The following is a 17,070-nucleotide window of genomic DNA, read 5'->3' as shown; positions in this document are numbered from 1 at the left end:
CCTTGATGGATCTCCACTCTCCACCCTGTGTTGATGGATTTGAAGTTCTGGAGCAGGTGGAGGTGGTCTTCACTAGTGTGTGAGAGCTGTTTCAGCTCAGAGCTTCTCTTCTCTAATTAAGTGACTGACTTCCTGTTGCAGCTCTTTAATGAAACAGTCGGCTGTTTCTCTATTTTGTTCTGCTTCTCTTCAACCACATCAATGAGCTCATGAGCCTTAATGCTTCTGTCAATACAGCTGATCAGAGCAGTGAAGACCTGCGCACTCTCTGCTATGACTGTACTGTATCTACATTTTCCTGCGGATCTTTGTTTGTTTATCTGCACAATGCACATTTAAAAACAACACATTTGGAACAACAACAACATATTGTAGGGTTGTGTAGGTGAGATGACTGTATCTACATTTTCCTGCTGATCTTTGTTTGTTTATCTGCACAATGCACATTTAAAAACAACACATTTGGAACAACAACAACATATTGTAGGGTTGTGTAGGTGAGATGACTGTATCTACATTTTCCTGCTGATCTTTGTTTGTTTATTTGCACAATGCACATTTAAAAACAACACATTTGGAACAACAACAACATTGTAGGATTGTGTAGGTGAGATGACTGTATCTACATTTTCCTGCTGATCTTTGTTTGTTTATTTGCACAATGCACATTTAAAAACAACACATTTGGAACAACAACAACATTGTAGGGTTGTGTAGGTGAGATTTAGAAAACCCTGTGGGGTTTATAATGTTAATCTCACCTAATTTTAACAACAAAAATACAAATAAATCATAAAAATCAAACAAATTATCTGGCAACATAGATTATACAACAATGGATACACAGTACAAATGAAAAAAATAAATAAAAATACAAGTTTAACAGAAAATAAATCACACTGGACTCGTGTGAAGGGATAAGAGCATCATCACAAATCATCACATTTTGTGGTACAAACACACAAAGCTGTGCATAGGCCCCTCAAAATGTATATGTGTGGGTATTGGAAGACACTGAATTGTTCAATTTGATTCATCAAATCACAGTATAGCTAAAAAAAAACCAATAAATATACTTTATAAAAATAAAAATAAATCACAGTATAGCTGTTCCATAGCTGGGCCCCACTGTACCTGATGGAAAACTGACACAGACCAGTACGGAACCTTTGGAGATGTAAATGATTAGCCTGTCTTGTATTGAAATGTTGCATATCACTGTTGAACTGAAAGAAGGCTTTACGGGGCAAAGCAAATGAAACTGGTTGAAACAATACTTTGAAAATAAAGTTGGTATTTATTTAAATTAAAATTTGGTAAAATATTTTGTTGTTTGAAAAGAGCAGACACTGTATGCAGAAATCTTTTTTGCAACATATGAAGTTTGTGAAGATGTGTATGATGAGAAGTAGCTCCCCTTAATGATATTGCAATACGATACGGATAAATTAAACTATAATAAAGAGTTAGAAGACACTTGTAATGAATCAAACTACGGAATTTGCCAATAATGACAATATATTTTGATATAATTACAGACATGGCTAATGTGTTTTTTTTCCAGCTTTTAGCTGTACTTTCCTTGAACTGTACCCATTCTACAAACTGTTAATAACATTATCAACAATCAAACTTACCCCAATACACAACCGCCCTCTACTGGTCATTTTGATTAAAGTAGATGAGGTATTTTCCTCCATTGTGGACGTGTTGTGGACCCCCAAATGATAGGTCTATATGTATTGGACCCCAGTAACGCTAGCTGATTGCCATGGCATCAGCTAAATGGGGATTATTTTTCAAAAAAACAAAAAAAACAAATACATCTAATAAGATTTTGTGCAGAAGATGTATTTAAATTTAAAAATCACACTTGTGTGAAGTGAGGGGCACTCTTATCATCATACATCATCAGCCGGTGTCTTCACTTTTGGTGTCTTCACTTTTCTCAGTTTTCTGCCCTCACTTTTTTATGCTCAATATGTACTTTGCTCAGCCAATCAAATAATCGCTATGGGGTGATCAGCCAGACAAAGCTGGGCAAAAATAGCAGATTTACAAGCTTGAAGCTTGAAGTTTGGCCATTTTTGAATAGCCGAAGTATAAATATAGGGGTTATGTTAAACTGAAACCCCCTCAGGGACACATGGTATGGATTGGGGGGTCTCCCCGACCACACTTTGTCACAAACCTTGTCACAAAATCACAAAATGACACTGTCAAACTGTGTGTGTTGTTTGTTTTTATCGACCACTAGTTGGGAAATTACCTGGTGTTGTATGATGACACAATGTTGTCAGTTACTGAGAAGTCTGATGTCAAGAGCTAGCTAGGGAGTTAGAATTTCATGGTGTACCAGTGTAACCAGATTGACTGTTATGAGGAAATGTGCCCATATAATCATGCAATCGCATGTGAGTATGAGTTTAATATGGAAGGTTAAGAGAACAGAATAGGGCCAAGGGTAGCTCCATAGCCCTAAATTAGCATTAGGGCTATGGATCAGAGCTAGGCCAAGGGCAACCAAGACATAGATCAGTGGATCTTAATATTATTTCTTCTTCTTTTTATAGCTCCGGACCACTAGCATATGTCAGTTTAAATAATAAACAGTGGCCCAACACAACAGTTAGTTAGTTAGTTAGTTAGGGTGGTGGTCCCTGGTTCATAATCAGTTGAAAACCCCTGGTTTAGATAAGCAGAGCTCTAACTATGTAGTTTTTGAACCCTTTTCTGGCCAGAAACGTTGCTGCATGTGCATTATGGCCGCTAGATGTCGCCTCATCCTCAATCATAGACAGACTGATGATGTGTAAACTTGTTGGAGGCTCCAGATGGGGGCGAGCTGTGTGTCTGATGACGGATCCGTTTCATCGAGTAGGGAACTTGAAAACTTAACCGCATTCAGTGAAGAGATCTGGGATTTGAGATCTTCTTATTAGAGCCAAAGAACCGGCCAGCCAGCCAGCCAGCCAGCCTACTGTTCCCAGTAGTAACAGAACAGACCCGGGTTCCCTCTCCTGAAACGATTTCCGGTGCCATGGATGATTTAGGTAAGTTCCCATATCATAAGATCCTAACGTGATCCGAATGATCCACAAAATGTCTCGCATTTTGGACAAACATGGGCATGCTGCTACTAGCTCTGGTTTTTAAACCGCCCTAAAACTGCCCGAGCTTTTCAGCGTGTTCGCAGCAGTTTGCTTTGACAACATAACGTACATAAATCAAGGTTATGGTCGACCACAACATAGAGAATGGTTCTTGGACAACAGGCCCTGCATGCGGACTCGGACTAACTGAGCGACACATCGGAGAGGAACCTCATTAGATAATTAGCTTGGTGTTTTCAACATCAAACATCTGTGAGGAGTGAAGTGAGACTGCAATGCTTTGAGCTTGCGGACGGTTGCTTGTTTTCTGTTCGCTCGTATCCGAGAGTAACGCGGGTTCCTGCTGCAGCTGTACAAACCGATACTTGTGGTTCTGTTTTTGTGTGAAGTTATGCTCGTTCGTTCCCCTAGAGACCATTCTTGTCGAATAGCCCAGATCTAGCGATGAAACTTCAGCCATTATGGCCCGGCTGCTGATATTCCTATAGTACTATACTGACACACGCTTCAGATTCCTGCTGCTCCTGCCTGCAGGAATAAGACCAAGAGAGCACAATGGCTATTATGGCTCACTTCACGTGTAATAAGAGTACCGGTAGTCTGAAATGAATAGCCTCGGGCTAGAAGTTGTGGCGACAGAGAAAGAGTTGTCCTCTGCACAATTATTGATTGTACACATGCTATACTTTAGATTCTAGTCACTTGCTTGTCAAACCACAAGCAAAATAATGGAGCTCATGGGTATTGCTGAAGCCATATTGCTTCAATGTCCTTAATTTATTACTTACAATGTATTAGTTTTTTTTGGTCAATGAATGCATGGACTATTGTTAATGTTGGCTAATTGCACACCCTATAGATTGTGTTATTTACTTTTCTGAATAATAAAGACAAGCTGCTATGAAGTGCCTATAACTGCCTCTAACTTCACAGTTCTAGAAGGAAAAACATGCATACTTCTGTTTGGGTGAGGACTCCCTGGCAACTGCAAGGTTAAGTATAGTCAGACATCCGTGAAACGCATCTCTGGAGAGTCATGTTCATATGATGCTAAACATGATAGATGTGCAGCAAAAGTCAGCCAAAGGGATTGCCACCACGACACGTGAACTGCATTGAGACTTTCTGTCTGAAATTACCATGTTTATCTTTTGTTGGCATTCCACTCAGCAGGGACAGATTTTCAGGTGTCTCATGTCATGTGATAACAGTTAAGACGATGTTTTAAACCAAAGCTGCTAATATATACTGATGCTTTCATGTACAGTAGCTGATAATAATAAGAACATGCTGCTGCTAGCACACTTCTTTACAGGGCGCATCACAACAGTGCACTTGCCAAGTACCACTGCTTACCAATCTGTTAATTTAAAAAAAAGATACTATACAATTTAATGAAAATCTGGCCAAACTCTGGTTAAATCCTTTTATTCAGTGGAAGTATTCCCACTGACAGGGATGGAGGCTATGAGTTGAGATGGGACCTAAATGATCAACAACCCAGTGTTACTACTCGGAAGAGTATGTGTCTGCGGAGTGAAGATATTGAATGGCAAAATACCATATATATCATAGTATAATTCGTATAGTACATTACATTATGAGGGTAATACGGTAGTGATAATAGCGATGTTGGCCGAGATGATATTGAGGTGGTAATTGTCGTAGTGATGTTGATGATGACGTTAATATATTATGATCTAATGATGGTGATTATGGTATAGTAAATGTTTAATGGTTATGTGGTGTATAATAACTTATATGGAGGATCCTGGTGGATATTTATAATGTCCTGGGTCTTGAGAAAGTTGATTATAAGTTGATATAAATATGGAGTCTATGCAGATGTCAGAAATGATGTCAGAACAGGACAGCTCCATATATGGACACAGCCCGGGCAGAAGCCTTTTTGGGGCGGTTCTGTACAACCGTGGGTCCGATCGATTCGACACCGGGCACTGCACCCCCTGTGGTGGGGTCGAACTTGTGTGTCGATTTTGAAGTTGGTGGGGCGAACGGTTCTCGAGTTACGTGGATTACAGACGTACAGACATGCGTACACACACAGAGAGAGTTTAGATAGATGGATGTTTTTGTTGTACGTAGGACAGGCACTTTTAGCTTCAGCCTATTCCTTTAAATCACCTTTTAACCATGTAATTGTTTCCTCATGTTGATGTATACGGTAATTGTAATTTGATACTGTAGCGTGAAGATGATCAAATAAACTAAACTAAGTATTTAAGTATTTGAGCCAATTTATCATTCTAATCTACCCAGTCGATATTTATGGATACCATCTCAATTTACATGAGTGAAGGGCTTCCCTTAAGGTAGGCCTGCGCTTAAAAAAGGGAGTTGCACAAGCCAGTGCAATTTCCATACCAAAGGGTAGTAAATTCTGCCGTGAGTTTGAAATTAACTTGTCAGGACAGGCATATTACAAGCATGAAATGTAGACCATGGATGTCCAGTCCAACGTTAGCTAGCTGCCTTATTTATGCTCAATTATGTGCAGAATTGGGTTTCTTTAGGATTTGGGAAGAAAAAGGTTTGCATCGATTGATTATACATGATATTGCTGACCTGCTTTTTTAAAGATGAGACAGATGCAGTCAGCTGTGTACCAATCTGAGAACCCACCGTCAAAAAATAAACAGCACCCTCTTTAACTTTGAATTTGACGGAGTCAACGGTCTGTCGAGAGTCGAGAGACTAGCTGTGTAGTACATACTTTTATCATTTCATACTGTCATTTCGTGGCCAGCGCCAGGAAGGAACTGGAAGTGCACAACCAACCCACCTGTTTTGAGCCAGATGCAGTCAATGACATGGTGTGTAGATGAAAGAGAGTTGAAGTGAGGCATCTACCCAAGGCCAAGGGAGAAGAATGTAGCCTAATATGTATTTTTAGCTGCTAGAAAGTCCTCCTTAAGTGCTGAGACAGCAACACCTTGACCCCCATCTGCTGACCTCTTGGTGTCTCTCTCTCTCTCTCTCTCTCTCTCTCTCTCTCTCTCTCTCTCTCTCTACCTTACTTCCCCAAACCCCCCTGCCCTCTCCCATACTCCATAAATCTATTTATTTCTCACACTTTCTGTCTGTCAAAAGACATGTCTTGCTGTATTGGATTGTCTGTGGTGTGTTCACTTATATCAGGTCACTTTCTCCCTTCCATAACTGCACACATTATTATAATAATAATTATAATAATTGAGAACCATGTGTTTTGCTTTTGCTATTATTGTTGTATGTATCAGCAAATTAACGTGAAAAAATTGACTAAATTGATTAAAAGTCTGATTAACCACTTAAGCCTTAAAATAGCAAGCAGATCTACAAGATGTGCAACACATTGTGAGCTTATACTGTCTGTAGTTCTACTATTCAGGGGTAGAGTGGCCGGTAGAGCAGCCGGAACCGTGTGGTTCCCAGTTCGATCCCGGGCTCCCCAGAGTTACTGTCGAAGTGTCCTTGAGCAAGACTCTGAACCCCTAATTGCTCCCGATGTGTAGGTTGGTGCCTTGCATGGTTTCCTCCGCCATCGGTGTATGAAAGTGTGTGTGAATGCACTGAATGGGTGAATGTATTACAATCTATGTAAAGAGCTTTGGATAAAAGCGCTATATAAATGCACCAGTTACCATTTGCCCTTAGTTCGATCATCGCGTGGATACTACACCCAGCAGTTTCCTAGGTGCAGGCAAGACATTTGGGATGGGATCATTATAAGCATTGGTCCCCCGCCAAACTGTATTGTCTGTACCCACTGCATTGCCCCACCCTCTCTCTTCTCCCTCCATACAGTACCATTCCTGTGGTGCACCACATAGGAAGCTGGATAGCTGTGATCTATTGACAGACTGAACGCTGGCTGAGTTAGTGGGAGAGCTGATTGGCCATGGGCGAGATTTGGATTCAAGCCACATTGTACTGCTTAGTGGCCTGCAGTTGTAAAACATTTGACTCTTGGGCCATAGAGACTTGACCGTGTCAGAAAAGTATAGGCTATATGTTGGAATTGTGATCCAAGGTTGGCTCTCGTCTCTACATGCAAGACGCAGATTTCTATGAGTTGCTGGTTTGCCGCTCCTTGCTTCTCTGAAGGCTTCATTGACTAGAAGATGTGGTGGTGAATGTTTTTTGTAAACTTGGCATTGACCTTCTCAGAGTTATCAGCACCCATCTGCCCCTCCCTGCTTCATTGCACTAGGCTTGCACCAACAAGACCTGCATTATCAAACACACTCCTAAGTTATCCTTTCACTGACGTCCCTCCCAAGTCTGTTTCTTGATCCACATTATCTCTCACTTTAACCTTTCTCCCTATGAATACTTATTTCTACTCTGTCTCTGTCTCGGTGTCTGTCTCTCTCTTTCTGTGTCTGTGTGTGTGTCTCTCTCTCTCTCTCTCTCTCTCTCTCTCTCTCTCTCTCTCTCTCTCTCTCTCTCTCTCTCTCTCTCTCTCTCTCTCTCTCTCTCTCGTGTGTTCCATCCCGTCAGTTTAAGTAAGATCATTAAGTCTAAAGTGACTCCTTGGACTCGCATGGCAGCAATAAGCCCCAGTGTTTGAAGTGTCATTCAGTCAGTGGGGAGTAGTAGACGATGTTCTCCAAATGAGAGCTGGGGTGTAGATTTCCTTGACATTGGTATTTGCTAGTACTCAGTTCTCTCTTAATTTAAAATATGTGGACATTTACACACACGTGTACATTGAGTCAGTTGTTCTAGAACAATAGACAAACATTGAGGGGGTTGACGTCGCTGTCTCACGGTAGTTTCCCCATTCTTAACGAGAGCCAGCAGCACACATGGTCATGGAATAGACAGGACAATAACCTGGGGAATATGAGTCATACTCTCTCTCTCTCTCTCTCTCTCTCTCCCCTGTCTGTCTGTCTGTTTGTCTGTCTCTTTCTTTCTCCAAGCCTCTCTGTGCCTGCCTGCATGTGTCGTGTTGTTGGACTCCCTGGGGAGTTTGTTTGCGTGTACACTTTGTTTTCACCAATAGATTACTCTAAAGCCTTTGGCAATTACTATTCATTTCTGCATCAGTGACAATAAAGTTGTGGAATAATTAATGACACTCTGCATTTGAATCAAACACACAGTTGTATTTACAATGTGGAAAAGCTGAGGCTAGATTAGAATAATGAAATAGCCTACTGAATGTAAATTTTACATGAAAAGTGGAAACAAAATGTTCTTGTCATTATCCACTGTGAAACTGAAGTTCCTGTTATTAAAAATATATCAAGATTCAATATATACTGAACTTCCTGAATCCTCACAAGGATGAGAATATGTATGTCAAATCATTTCAAACCATGCACTAATTCTGAATTATAGAATCTATTCTGCAAGCTCTAGGCCCTGCCTAAAGGATGAGAAAGAAATCCTGACCTCAAGTCTAGGTCTTGTCCATCTGTGAATTTAAATGCTACTAGGCTTTGAAGCATATGGTGTACACTAGTACACACACACACACACACACACACACACACATACTGTACATGCGCCAACTCGCAGACTCCTGCTGTGGACGGTTAGCTTGGAAGGGGAAGCTTACTAAACAACAGTCGCAGCATTGCACAAAGCTGAATACCATGTACTCTCTCTCCCAGTTTACAACATCAGTTGTATTGAACAATCTTGTTTGTTTAAGTTTGTTTGTGGCTTCATTAATGACAGATTACATTATTGATTGGGGGGGGGGTTAGAGTATGATTGTATGTGCAACATGGCAACCATGTAAAAATTGACATTGTGCAGGTTTTCATTTGAACATAAATCCCCATTGTAATGATGTGAGGAGACTCCCTGCTTGACACTGACTCAGCATCAATGGGTTGGATTGGGGGGGGGGGGGTCAAATCTACGAATCAAATGATTCCCAAGTGCGGCACGGCTGCAGCTCACCGCTCCAAGGGATGGGTCAAATGCGGAGAAACAAATTTCACTGCGGTAACGTGTGTGACAAATCGTACAATTATGTGTACTTAGTAGTGTGTGTATTTCTGCTGTGACATACGGAAGTGCACACTGCATACACGTACTACAGTAGCGTCGTTTCATGTCATCGGGCATAGTGATGCACTTTCCCTTTACCAAATTAAACCCTATATCATTGACTGGGGTCCACCAGGGGTGTATCCTTGGCACCCTATACATCAACTCTATTTGATGAAAGAATTGCCGATCTACAAGCTCACAATTCTTGTGAAGCTTGTAGATCTGCTATTTTTGCCTATAGAAAGGGTATGCGCATGCATGAAGTGAATGGCAAAGTGAGTTTAACAATTAGATATGACTTTTCTGTTTGGATGCATGGGCTGTCAAGGCCAGAAAGTCGTTTTTAGTCACTCAGTAGACGTTCCTGCATAACTTCCTGGTTTGACGATGATGTCACACCCTCTATTTTTTTTGCGGCTTACGCCTTTTATTGGTTTTTTGAAGGGACAGACGGTAGGCTGACATGTAGGAAACGAGAGAGAGATGGGGGAAGACATGCAGTAAAGGCCGTGTCGGGCTCGGGAGTCGAACCCGCGGCACACTGCGACTGGATTACCAGTCGGGTGCCCAGACTGTTACGCCACCGCCTGGGCACGCATACCCTCTATTGAGAGTAGGACATGCCCACAATGGGGACGCTGGTCGTGTTCAGGTGGTTAAGGATCGAGAATTTGAGACCATGTAGTAGACTTGGTAATTAAATTAAATGGCTTCGGATACGGTCACGCCTTAGTTTAAAGATGTACGTACGTGCTAGTTTTCATTTGTACTTTTAGTTCCCAGCCAAGTTAAATGAAGCCATCGTATCATAATGCCGGAGAGGCGAGTTCAAGACGAGGAAATATTGCCACATTTGCCAGTGACCTCGTCCTGTGTTTCAGTAGCAGTGATGAAGATGCTGAATGCTTCAGGCCATGCTCTTATAGTCATGAGATGCTGCCTTGTCGACATGCCTCATGTCAGTCATGTTGGTTTTCTGAACAGAAGTGAAAGCAAGGACTTGATTTGTAATACTTTCCGAGGCAATTTCAAGGTTTTTTCTGGAGCAATTCTCTTTAGCAACTCTCTTCTGGTTGGTCTGCAGACTCTGCCTGTACTGTATGTCGGACCCAAATCCTGAGATGTGGTCGCAGGCTTAATCCTTACCACTGCTTGTGACATATTCTGAAAATTGCATCATATTTGTTGTATTGCCTAGAGCTGTATTCAGCCTATCATCCTGTTTGTGTTGATGAATTCAGTTCCCTGTTGAATTCTCCCTGGTCGGTGAGTGTTGAAGTATCCCCTGAGCAGGACACTTAAACCCTAACTGCTCCCCGGCTGCTGTGTTACTGTTAATCGTGCCCACTGCTCCTAACACATTAGTCACTGCAGTTGGGATGAGAAAATGCAGAGGGCAGAAATGCACATGCATTCAAATACATTGAAGTATTTTGATGCCAGGTGGCCATTTGAAATAATGTACTGTAACTGTACCATTAAATCATATTTTGGCTTGTGTTTCTTTCTGTCTCTTCAATGCAATTTTGACTGGTACAGCTGGCCTCAAGTATTTGAACTAAGGCTATTCGGCTATGTTTATTCAACACGATGGTATAGTTGAACAAATTTTAATATTTATTTTAAATACTCCAATCATTACACAGCCTGACAGCCATGTCATGTCACATGTGTGCACACAAAGTTGAAAAGGAGAGTATCTGCTTTCAATATGCTCTCAGGTGCATCTGCCGGCTTCCACTGCAGGCTGCTTGTGGGTGTTCTGGCTAGTATTGTGTGGCAGTGACTGTCTGGGGTTGTTGTCCCATTCGGCTGTCACCACTTCCAAGAAAAATGCTTCATAAGAACAATCCTGTTGGCGTACGTTAAGCCTATAGTTCAGACCAGTGTTGTTTTTGGCATAGTCTCCTGAATAGTTTTCACTTAGTCTTAGTCACATTTTAGTCACCTGGAATGTATTAGTGTTAGTCGACTAAATCTATAGGTGATTTAGTCGACTAAAATCTATTTTTGCGGGCCTTGTTGCCGTCATAATGACTTATTTTACACTTGCTGAAAATAGCCGATCTACTTGTAGATCTGCTATTTTCAGCATGCAACCAAGTGTAAAATGACTTGTACTGGATCTGTTGTCCACTAGTCCCTTCCTAACATTTTAGTCTAGTTTTTATTTGTTGACGAAATTGTCAGTATATTTAGTCACCATAGCATAGTTTTAATTTAGTTTCCATTTCGTTTTCTTCAGTGGAAAAAGGTAGTCGACGAATATTTTTCGTCTTAGTTTTAGTCGACGAAAACACTGGTTCAGACTAAACATTCCAGACAAGTTGCAACTCGCAACTACGTGCAACAGACTCTCCAAAACTGTGGTATGCAACGTTATAAAACTGGACAGTCGAGTCCACACGGGTGCCGAGCCGTTTCCTTAGCAATGGTATTGTCACACAGTCCCTCCGGGATAATGCATCTCATTTCTTAGCAGACCTGTACTTTCCAGTTCCTTCCTTTTTCTAGTTTTCATACCCGCTCTCGCATGTGGTAAATAAAAACAACTGACCTGACGACACTAGACGTTTGTGTGTATTTGGGTATGAGAGTGAGATAAATACTAGAGAGAGTGGTGACAACAGGTGACATTACAATGGCAGATTGGTGTGTGTGAGCAATGTGTTTGTGTGATCACAGAGATGAGTTGCAACTTGTTGCTTGAGACTGCCGGACAAGTGGAATCTCTTGCATCACACAACCAGGTGGCATAAGCCGACCTGTGAGTGTAAATGGTAAATGGTGCATTTATATAGCGCCTTTATCCAAGGCGCTTTACATAGATTGTGCATTACATTCACCCATTCACACACCGATTGCGGCGGAAGCCATGCAAGGCACCAACCAGCACATCGGGAGCAATTTGGGGTTCAGTGTCTTTGCCCAAGGACACTTTGACATGTAGACAGGAGGAGGAGCCGGGATTCGAACCGCTGACCCAGGGGATCATTGGACGACCTGCTCTACCTCCTGAGCCACAGTCGCCCCCAGTGTGACGGGGTAATTCAGATAGCAGCGATTATTCTCTGCTATAGCAGGTTCATTATTTTCCTATAGTTTCAAGATATCGGATTGTTACTTCAATAGGATCTTTAGATTGATACGAGATTCTTGGTTTGCCTTTGTTTCTTGAGGCACAAAACTAAAACGACTTGTAACAAATCTGCTTCGCAAGAACAATGCTGGTGTAACTAAGATATTAGCTGGGAAATATGTTTTTGCATGATGCCTAGTACATCATTATCAACTACAATGCAACTTCCGTGAGCTGTCTTTTTGTGGTCTTACACACTACACAAAAGATGCCAGTGCAGTTTCCTGTTGTGTCGATATGATTAGCGCTCTAGACGCAACATCGTATTTTATTTACCCGCTGCAGAGATTGCAATCTCACTGCAAAGACCTTTGCTTTAAAGGCTAATGACTTTAGAAATTACTATTTGAATATTTTCATGGAAAATGTGTAGAACATTCAAAGTGTAAAAAAAAAAAGGCAGCCCTAATTGAGATTTCAGAATGATAACATGGAGGTGTGTTTTAGTTTGATCAGTGGTGGGGCTTTGCACCAAACGGGTCTGTTGTGGCCTTGGCTTTAGCCTTTTAATAGTAGTCCAGTCACTAACAGACGGTTGGTATTTGGTGTTGGCCGATTAGGAAAATAAAGCGAGGACTCGGACAATGCAACCCTTTGATGTGTCCGAGGAAGGGAGAAAGAGTGGAGCGTGTGTGCATGTGAGAGATGAGAGAGAGTGAGCACAAGACTGTGTGTGTGTGCGTGCGTGTGTGCGCGCGCGCGCTTCTAAATTACACAGTGCTTGGGTTTCAGTTGGATTTAAATCAGCGTGTTGCGTGGCTCGATCGTTAAAGAGGATCACTCAGAAAGCCTGATCTTCAGTTTAACCTCCTGTCCGCTTTAATGACAACTCCATGACGCTGCGTGGGAATGAGCCTGCTACAGGTTTATAAGGGCAGTGTGTAGTCGCGGTGACACACACACACACACACACACACACACACACACACGCATGCTCTGAAAACAGCGCTGACTGTTTATCCCTGGAATGATTTGGCTGGACGGAATGCGTTCCAGACCCCTATCACTCCCTCCTGCTCCCTCCATCCCTCCCTCCGCCTCTCTCCGGTTGTCCTGCCAGAGTGGGACAAAGGGTGGCCTGTCTCTGGTCCTATGACCCATACCAACCCCTGAGAGATGCAGAAGAAGAGCAATGATCCAGTGGTCAGGGTGCGGTCGGGGCAATTAAGAGAAACATGTAACCGGCATTTACTGTAGAACTGTAGGTTAATCAAATAATAAAACAAGTTTTTTTGTCTCCCCCCCCCCCCCCCCCCACCCTTATATATCAATTAATCGACATTTTTAGTATAATCAATTCAATTGATTTGATCTGATTAAGCCCTAAATTATACTTTTTGTGCATGTGACGCATTGTGAGCTTGTAGATCTGCTGTTCTCATACATTTATTTTGGAGGTTTATGTTGCTGTGAAACTATGAGCATCTCTTGTCATTTCTCATTTCACTTTAGGTGCATTCTAGTTAGAGCCCCAAATAACCACAGGAAAAACCAAGAAAGCAAACTATATGCGAGTGAGTGTGTGTATTTCCTTTCTATATGCTCTGTGGTGTGTGTGCTAGAGATCAAGGTGGTGGTCACTTGATCCTTGAATGGTGGTTTGTCAACCTTCCTTGGCTTATGGCTGTTATTTATCTATTTTATTTATACAAAAATGTAACCCCCAATATGTTGTTATAGGCCTTAACGCTCCACACACATTTCTATGTTGTACCACCTGCCACCGAGTCTCTGTCCTCCTCCTCCTCCTGTCCAGCGTCCCGTGCTGGTCAGCCTCTGCCCCATGCAGCCCATAGGATTTGCTAGTGCAGCGACAAAGATCGTATCATTAGAAGTGAGAGCCCGTGGCTCCATTGTTGTTGTTAAAAGAGCACATTAATTCTGCAATCTCGTTACGTTGACCGAGTGGTAAAGGCCACTGCTGCTGGCCCGACGAAGGATATCGGAGAGTTTTGTTCTTTATATTGTCTTTTAAAATTAGGAGAACCCCTTTTGGTGTTAGCATTATGTTATGCTTTAGCTACTGTATTGAAAAATCGAAGAACGACGACTAGTGCAGACTCAGAGTAGAGAGGCCATTCTCTGGCGATGGACTGGCATAGATTGATTCTGGACCCTGCTGTGGTCAGTCTGGCTGACGGCCTAGGAGGAAAACAGCTGAGGTGTCCTTTCTTGGACACTAGATATATTAAGTGCAACCAGTTTCCTGTTGAGGGGAAGAAGCACAACTTGCTGTCCACTTTACTCCTATCTATATTTCCCGGAAGATATCATCTTCATATACTCATCAGAATCTAAAGACTCATGGCCCGGGCCGGCCTAGCGGTCCAGGCACCTAGGCTGGCTGACAGGTGACAGCGCGTCACGGGTTCGAGTCCCGATCCCGACGATCTTTGCTATGTGTCACCCCCCCCCTCTCTCTCTCCTGTCATACTGCTGTCTACCTATCAATAAAGGCATAAAAAAGAATATCCCCAAAAGAAATCTAAAGATTTATATTAGTTCTTAATTAGAGGCATCTTCGGGACAAAAAAACGTATTTTTTGTTTGTGGCAAATTTGAAATGTAGCCTGAAATCACGGCTCTGAGACAACTATCCGAAAGTTATTATTTTAGTTATAGAGTTTTATTAACAGAGAGACAGGACATGTGGAGAGACGGTATAGCTGAATGACACAACAAAGACCTTTTTTGCTTAACGGCAGTGTTTCCACTGGCATTGTTGTGAAGAACCAGAACACAGTGCGTGTTCCAAGCAAAACAGAATTATACCAGAAATGAAATGATGCCCCGTCGTCGGTCTGTCTGTCTGGGTGGAGCTGAGCGAGAGATCAAGTGTTGTTGACCACAGGACTGCTCCGCAGTCAACAGAAACTAACTGTGTGACAATGACGACGCCTTTATCGGGAGGTAAGTGCACCGCACTTTAAAATGTTTATTCTGTAATGAGTCGGGGGGGGGGATAATCATTTGATATTTAAAGACTAGAGATTGTTGTACTAAAAGACAGACTACCGGTAGCTAACCCTATATGCGGTTTGACTCCACGAGGGGAGAATCACACGGATGTCGCTTTGATCATTAAAGTATGTCTGTGCAGCATTATAATATGAGTGTATGATTTAATTGACACTATATGCACATGATCATACCTGCCCACTTTAAACCTGGCATCGCTATTTTAGGCATCCCCTATAGGTGAAAATAGCAGTTTGGCAAGCATCGTGGCACATGGTGAGTTTGTAGATCAACTATTTTCTCTTGTCGTACTGCGAGGTATATACTGTAGGACTTGTGTTAACTTTAAGTGGAGTACAATAGGTCCCATTGAAGCTGCATGACATGATTCATTAACAACACCTTGAACCCCAGCAGATCCCTATTCCGGAGGGAACATTCGCCCCGAAATAGCAGATCTACAAGCTCACAACTGTGGATCTGCTATTTTGGGACAAAGAGATTTGGTGTAGAGACGGATTGTAGACGTGTAAAAGCGGTCCAAGAACAGTTGCAACTCTGGTCCATTTCACTAAGACTATAGATGGTTCGAGTGTAATGGGCTTACATTCTCTCAGTAGCAGTGGCGTTGGTTCTCTATACAGAAATGTCTGGAGGCGAGTGGCCTAGAAGTTACTGTAGTGAGTCTGGTCCTGCATGTGACCCACAAAACCCCATGCAGGTTCAATCCCCTTAACACCAATTGTGCCTTTTTAATAGTCGTGTGCCCTGTTTAGGTGTCCTTGAGCAAGACACAAGAAGAACCACAGCGCATTTCTTCATATGAAAGCATTGCACGCAGACACACACACACACACACACACACACACACACACACACACACACACACACACACACACACACAGAGACAGTTGTCTTGAGTTCTGCATTTCAGGCTTCCTTTTCCCCGAGCTGCAAGCTAATGTGTAAAATGTAACTAAATTCTCCCAATGTAATTAGCAGGGTTTACTGATCCAGTTTTCATGTCTCAGCCTGAATAATTATCCTGTGCTGGGGGAAAAAAAGAAGAAGAAGCGAGGCTTTATTATAGGGCTGCCCGTTTAGTGTCCGGTCGGAAGAGCACTCGCTCTGCAAGCACTGGTAGATGATGGTAGGTGTTGAGCTCCACCTCAGCACTGACCTGAGATCAGATTCTAAAGATGTCTTCTACATCCTGACACTTTTCTGAAAAAGCCATGTTTCTATGTCAGTCATTCTTCGATTTTTCAAAAATAGCAGACCTACAAGCTCGTAGCGCGCCACTCGGTGGCGCGCTATGAGCTTGTAGGTCTGCTGTTTTTCAATAGCTAAAGCATAACGTAATGGGGTTCCCGGCCCAAAATGGGCTAGCACTTTGAAAATAGCACTAGTGTAATTTGTAGATTCAATTAATGTACATGTGTTAAGTTTCTTTCAGTCATCATCCGGTTACATATCCCATTATCAGGCTTGCCCGATTAAATTGATTGAAAAGATGAAAGGAAAGAAGGAAAAACCGCAATAATAAATATAGAATTTTCTTCAACGTTGAGTATACCGTATGCCACAATGTTATTCAGTATGCCGTTAACGAGGCGGTTGATTGATAATTATTTGCCAGACCTGTGGTAGTATCATTTTACATTTAGGCGATAGAATGTTGTAGCGGTCGAAGCGTTATTCATCCAAGCTTAGGGTGGTAAATTCAGCCTAGGAAACTGCAGAAGAGAATGCTGTGTGACATGACATAGTACAGGTCTACAGGACAGAGGACATGTGTGTAATGATGTGAGGATAGAAATAATGAAATATGACATGATGAAATTCCTC

At 42.2% G+C, this 17,070-nt stretch overlaps 1 protein-coding gene across 1 annotated transcript in view; it reads left to right on the top strand.

Moving 5' to 3' along the window:
* Window positions 1–2,877: 2,877 nt before the first annotated feature.
* The window catches only part of LOC308330580 (uncharacterized protein), a 47,403-nt gene continuing 33,210 nt past the window's right edge, over window positions 2,878–17,070 (top strand). Inside the window, exon 1 of the mRNA XM_080785508.1 lies at window positions 2,878–3,053. Within this exon, the coding sequence (XP_080641634.1) occupies window positions 3,041–3,053 (13 nt within the window). The 5' untranslated portion in view covers window positions 2,878–3,040. The remainder of the gene's footprint in view (window positions 3,054–17,070) is intronic.

This window comes from Protomyctophum bolini (genome assembly GCF_963924005.1).
Source record: "Protomyctophum bolini genome assembly, chromosome: 2".
Taxonomy (NCBI): domain Eukaryota; kingdom Metazoa; phylum Chordata; class Actinopteri; order Myctophiformes; family Myctophidae; genus Protomyctophum; species Protomyctophum bolini.
Note: the sequence above shows the minus strand (reverse complement) of the source record. Positions and strands in the feature narration are given on the sequence as shown.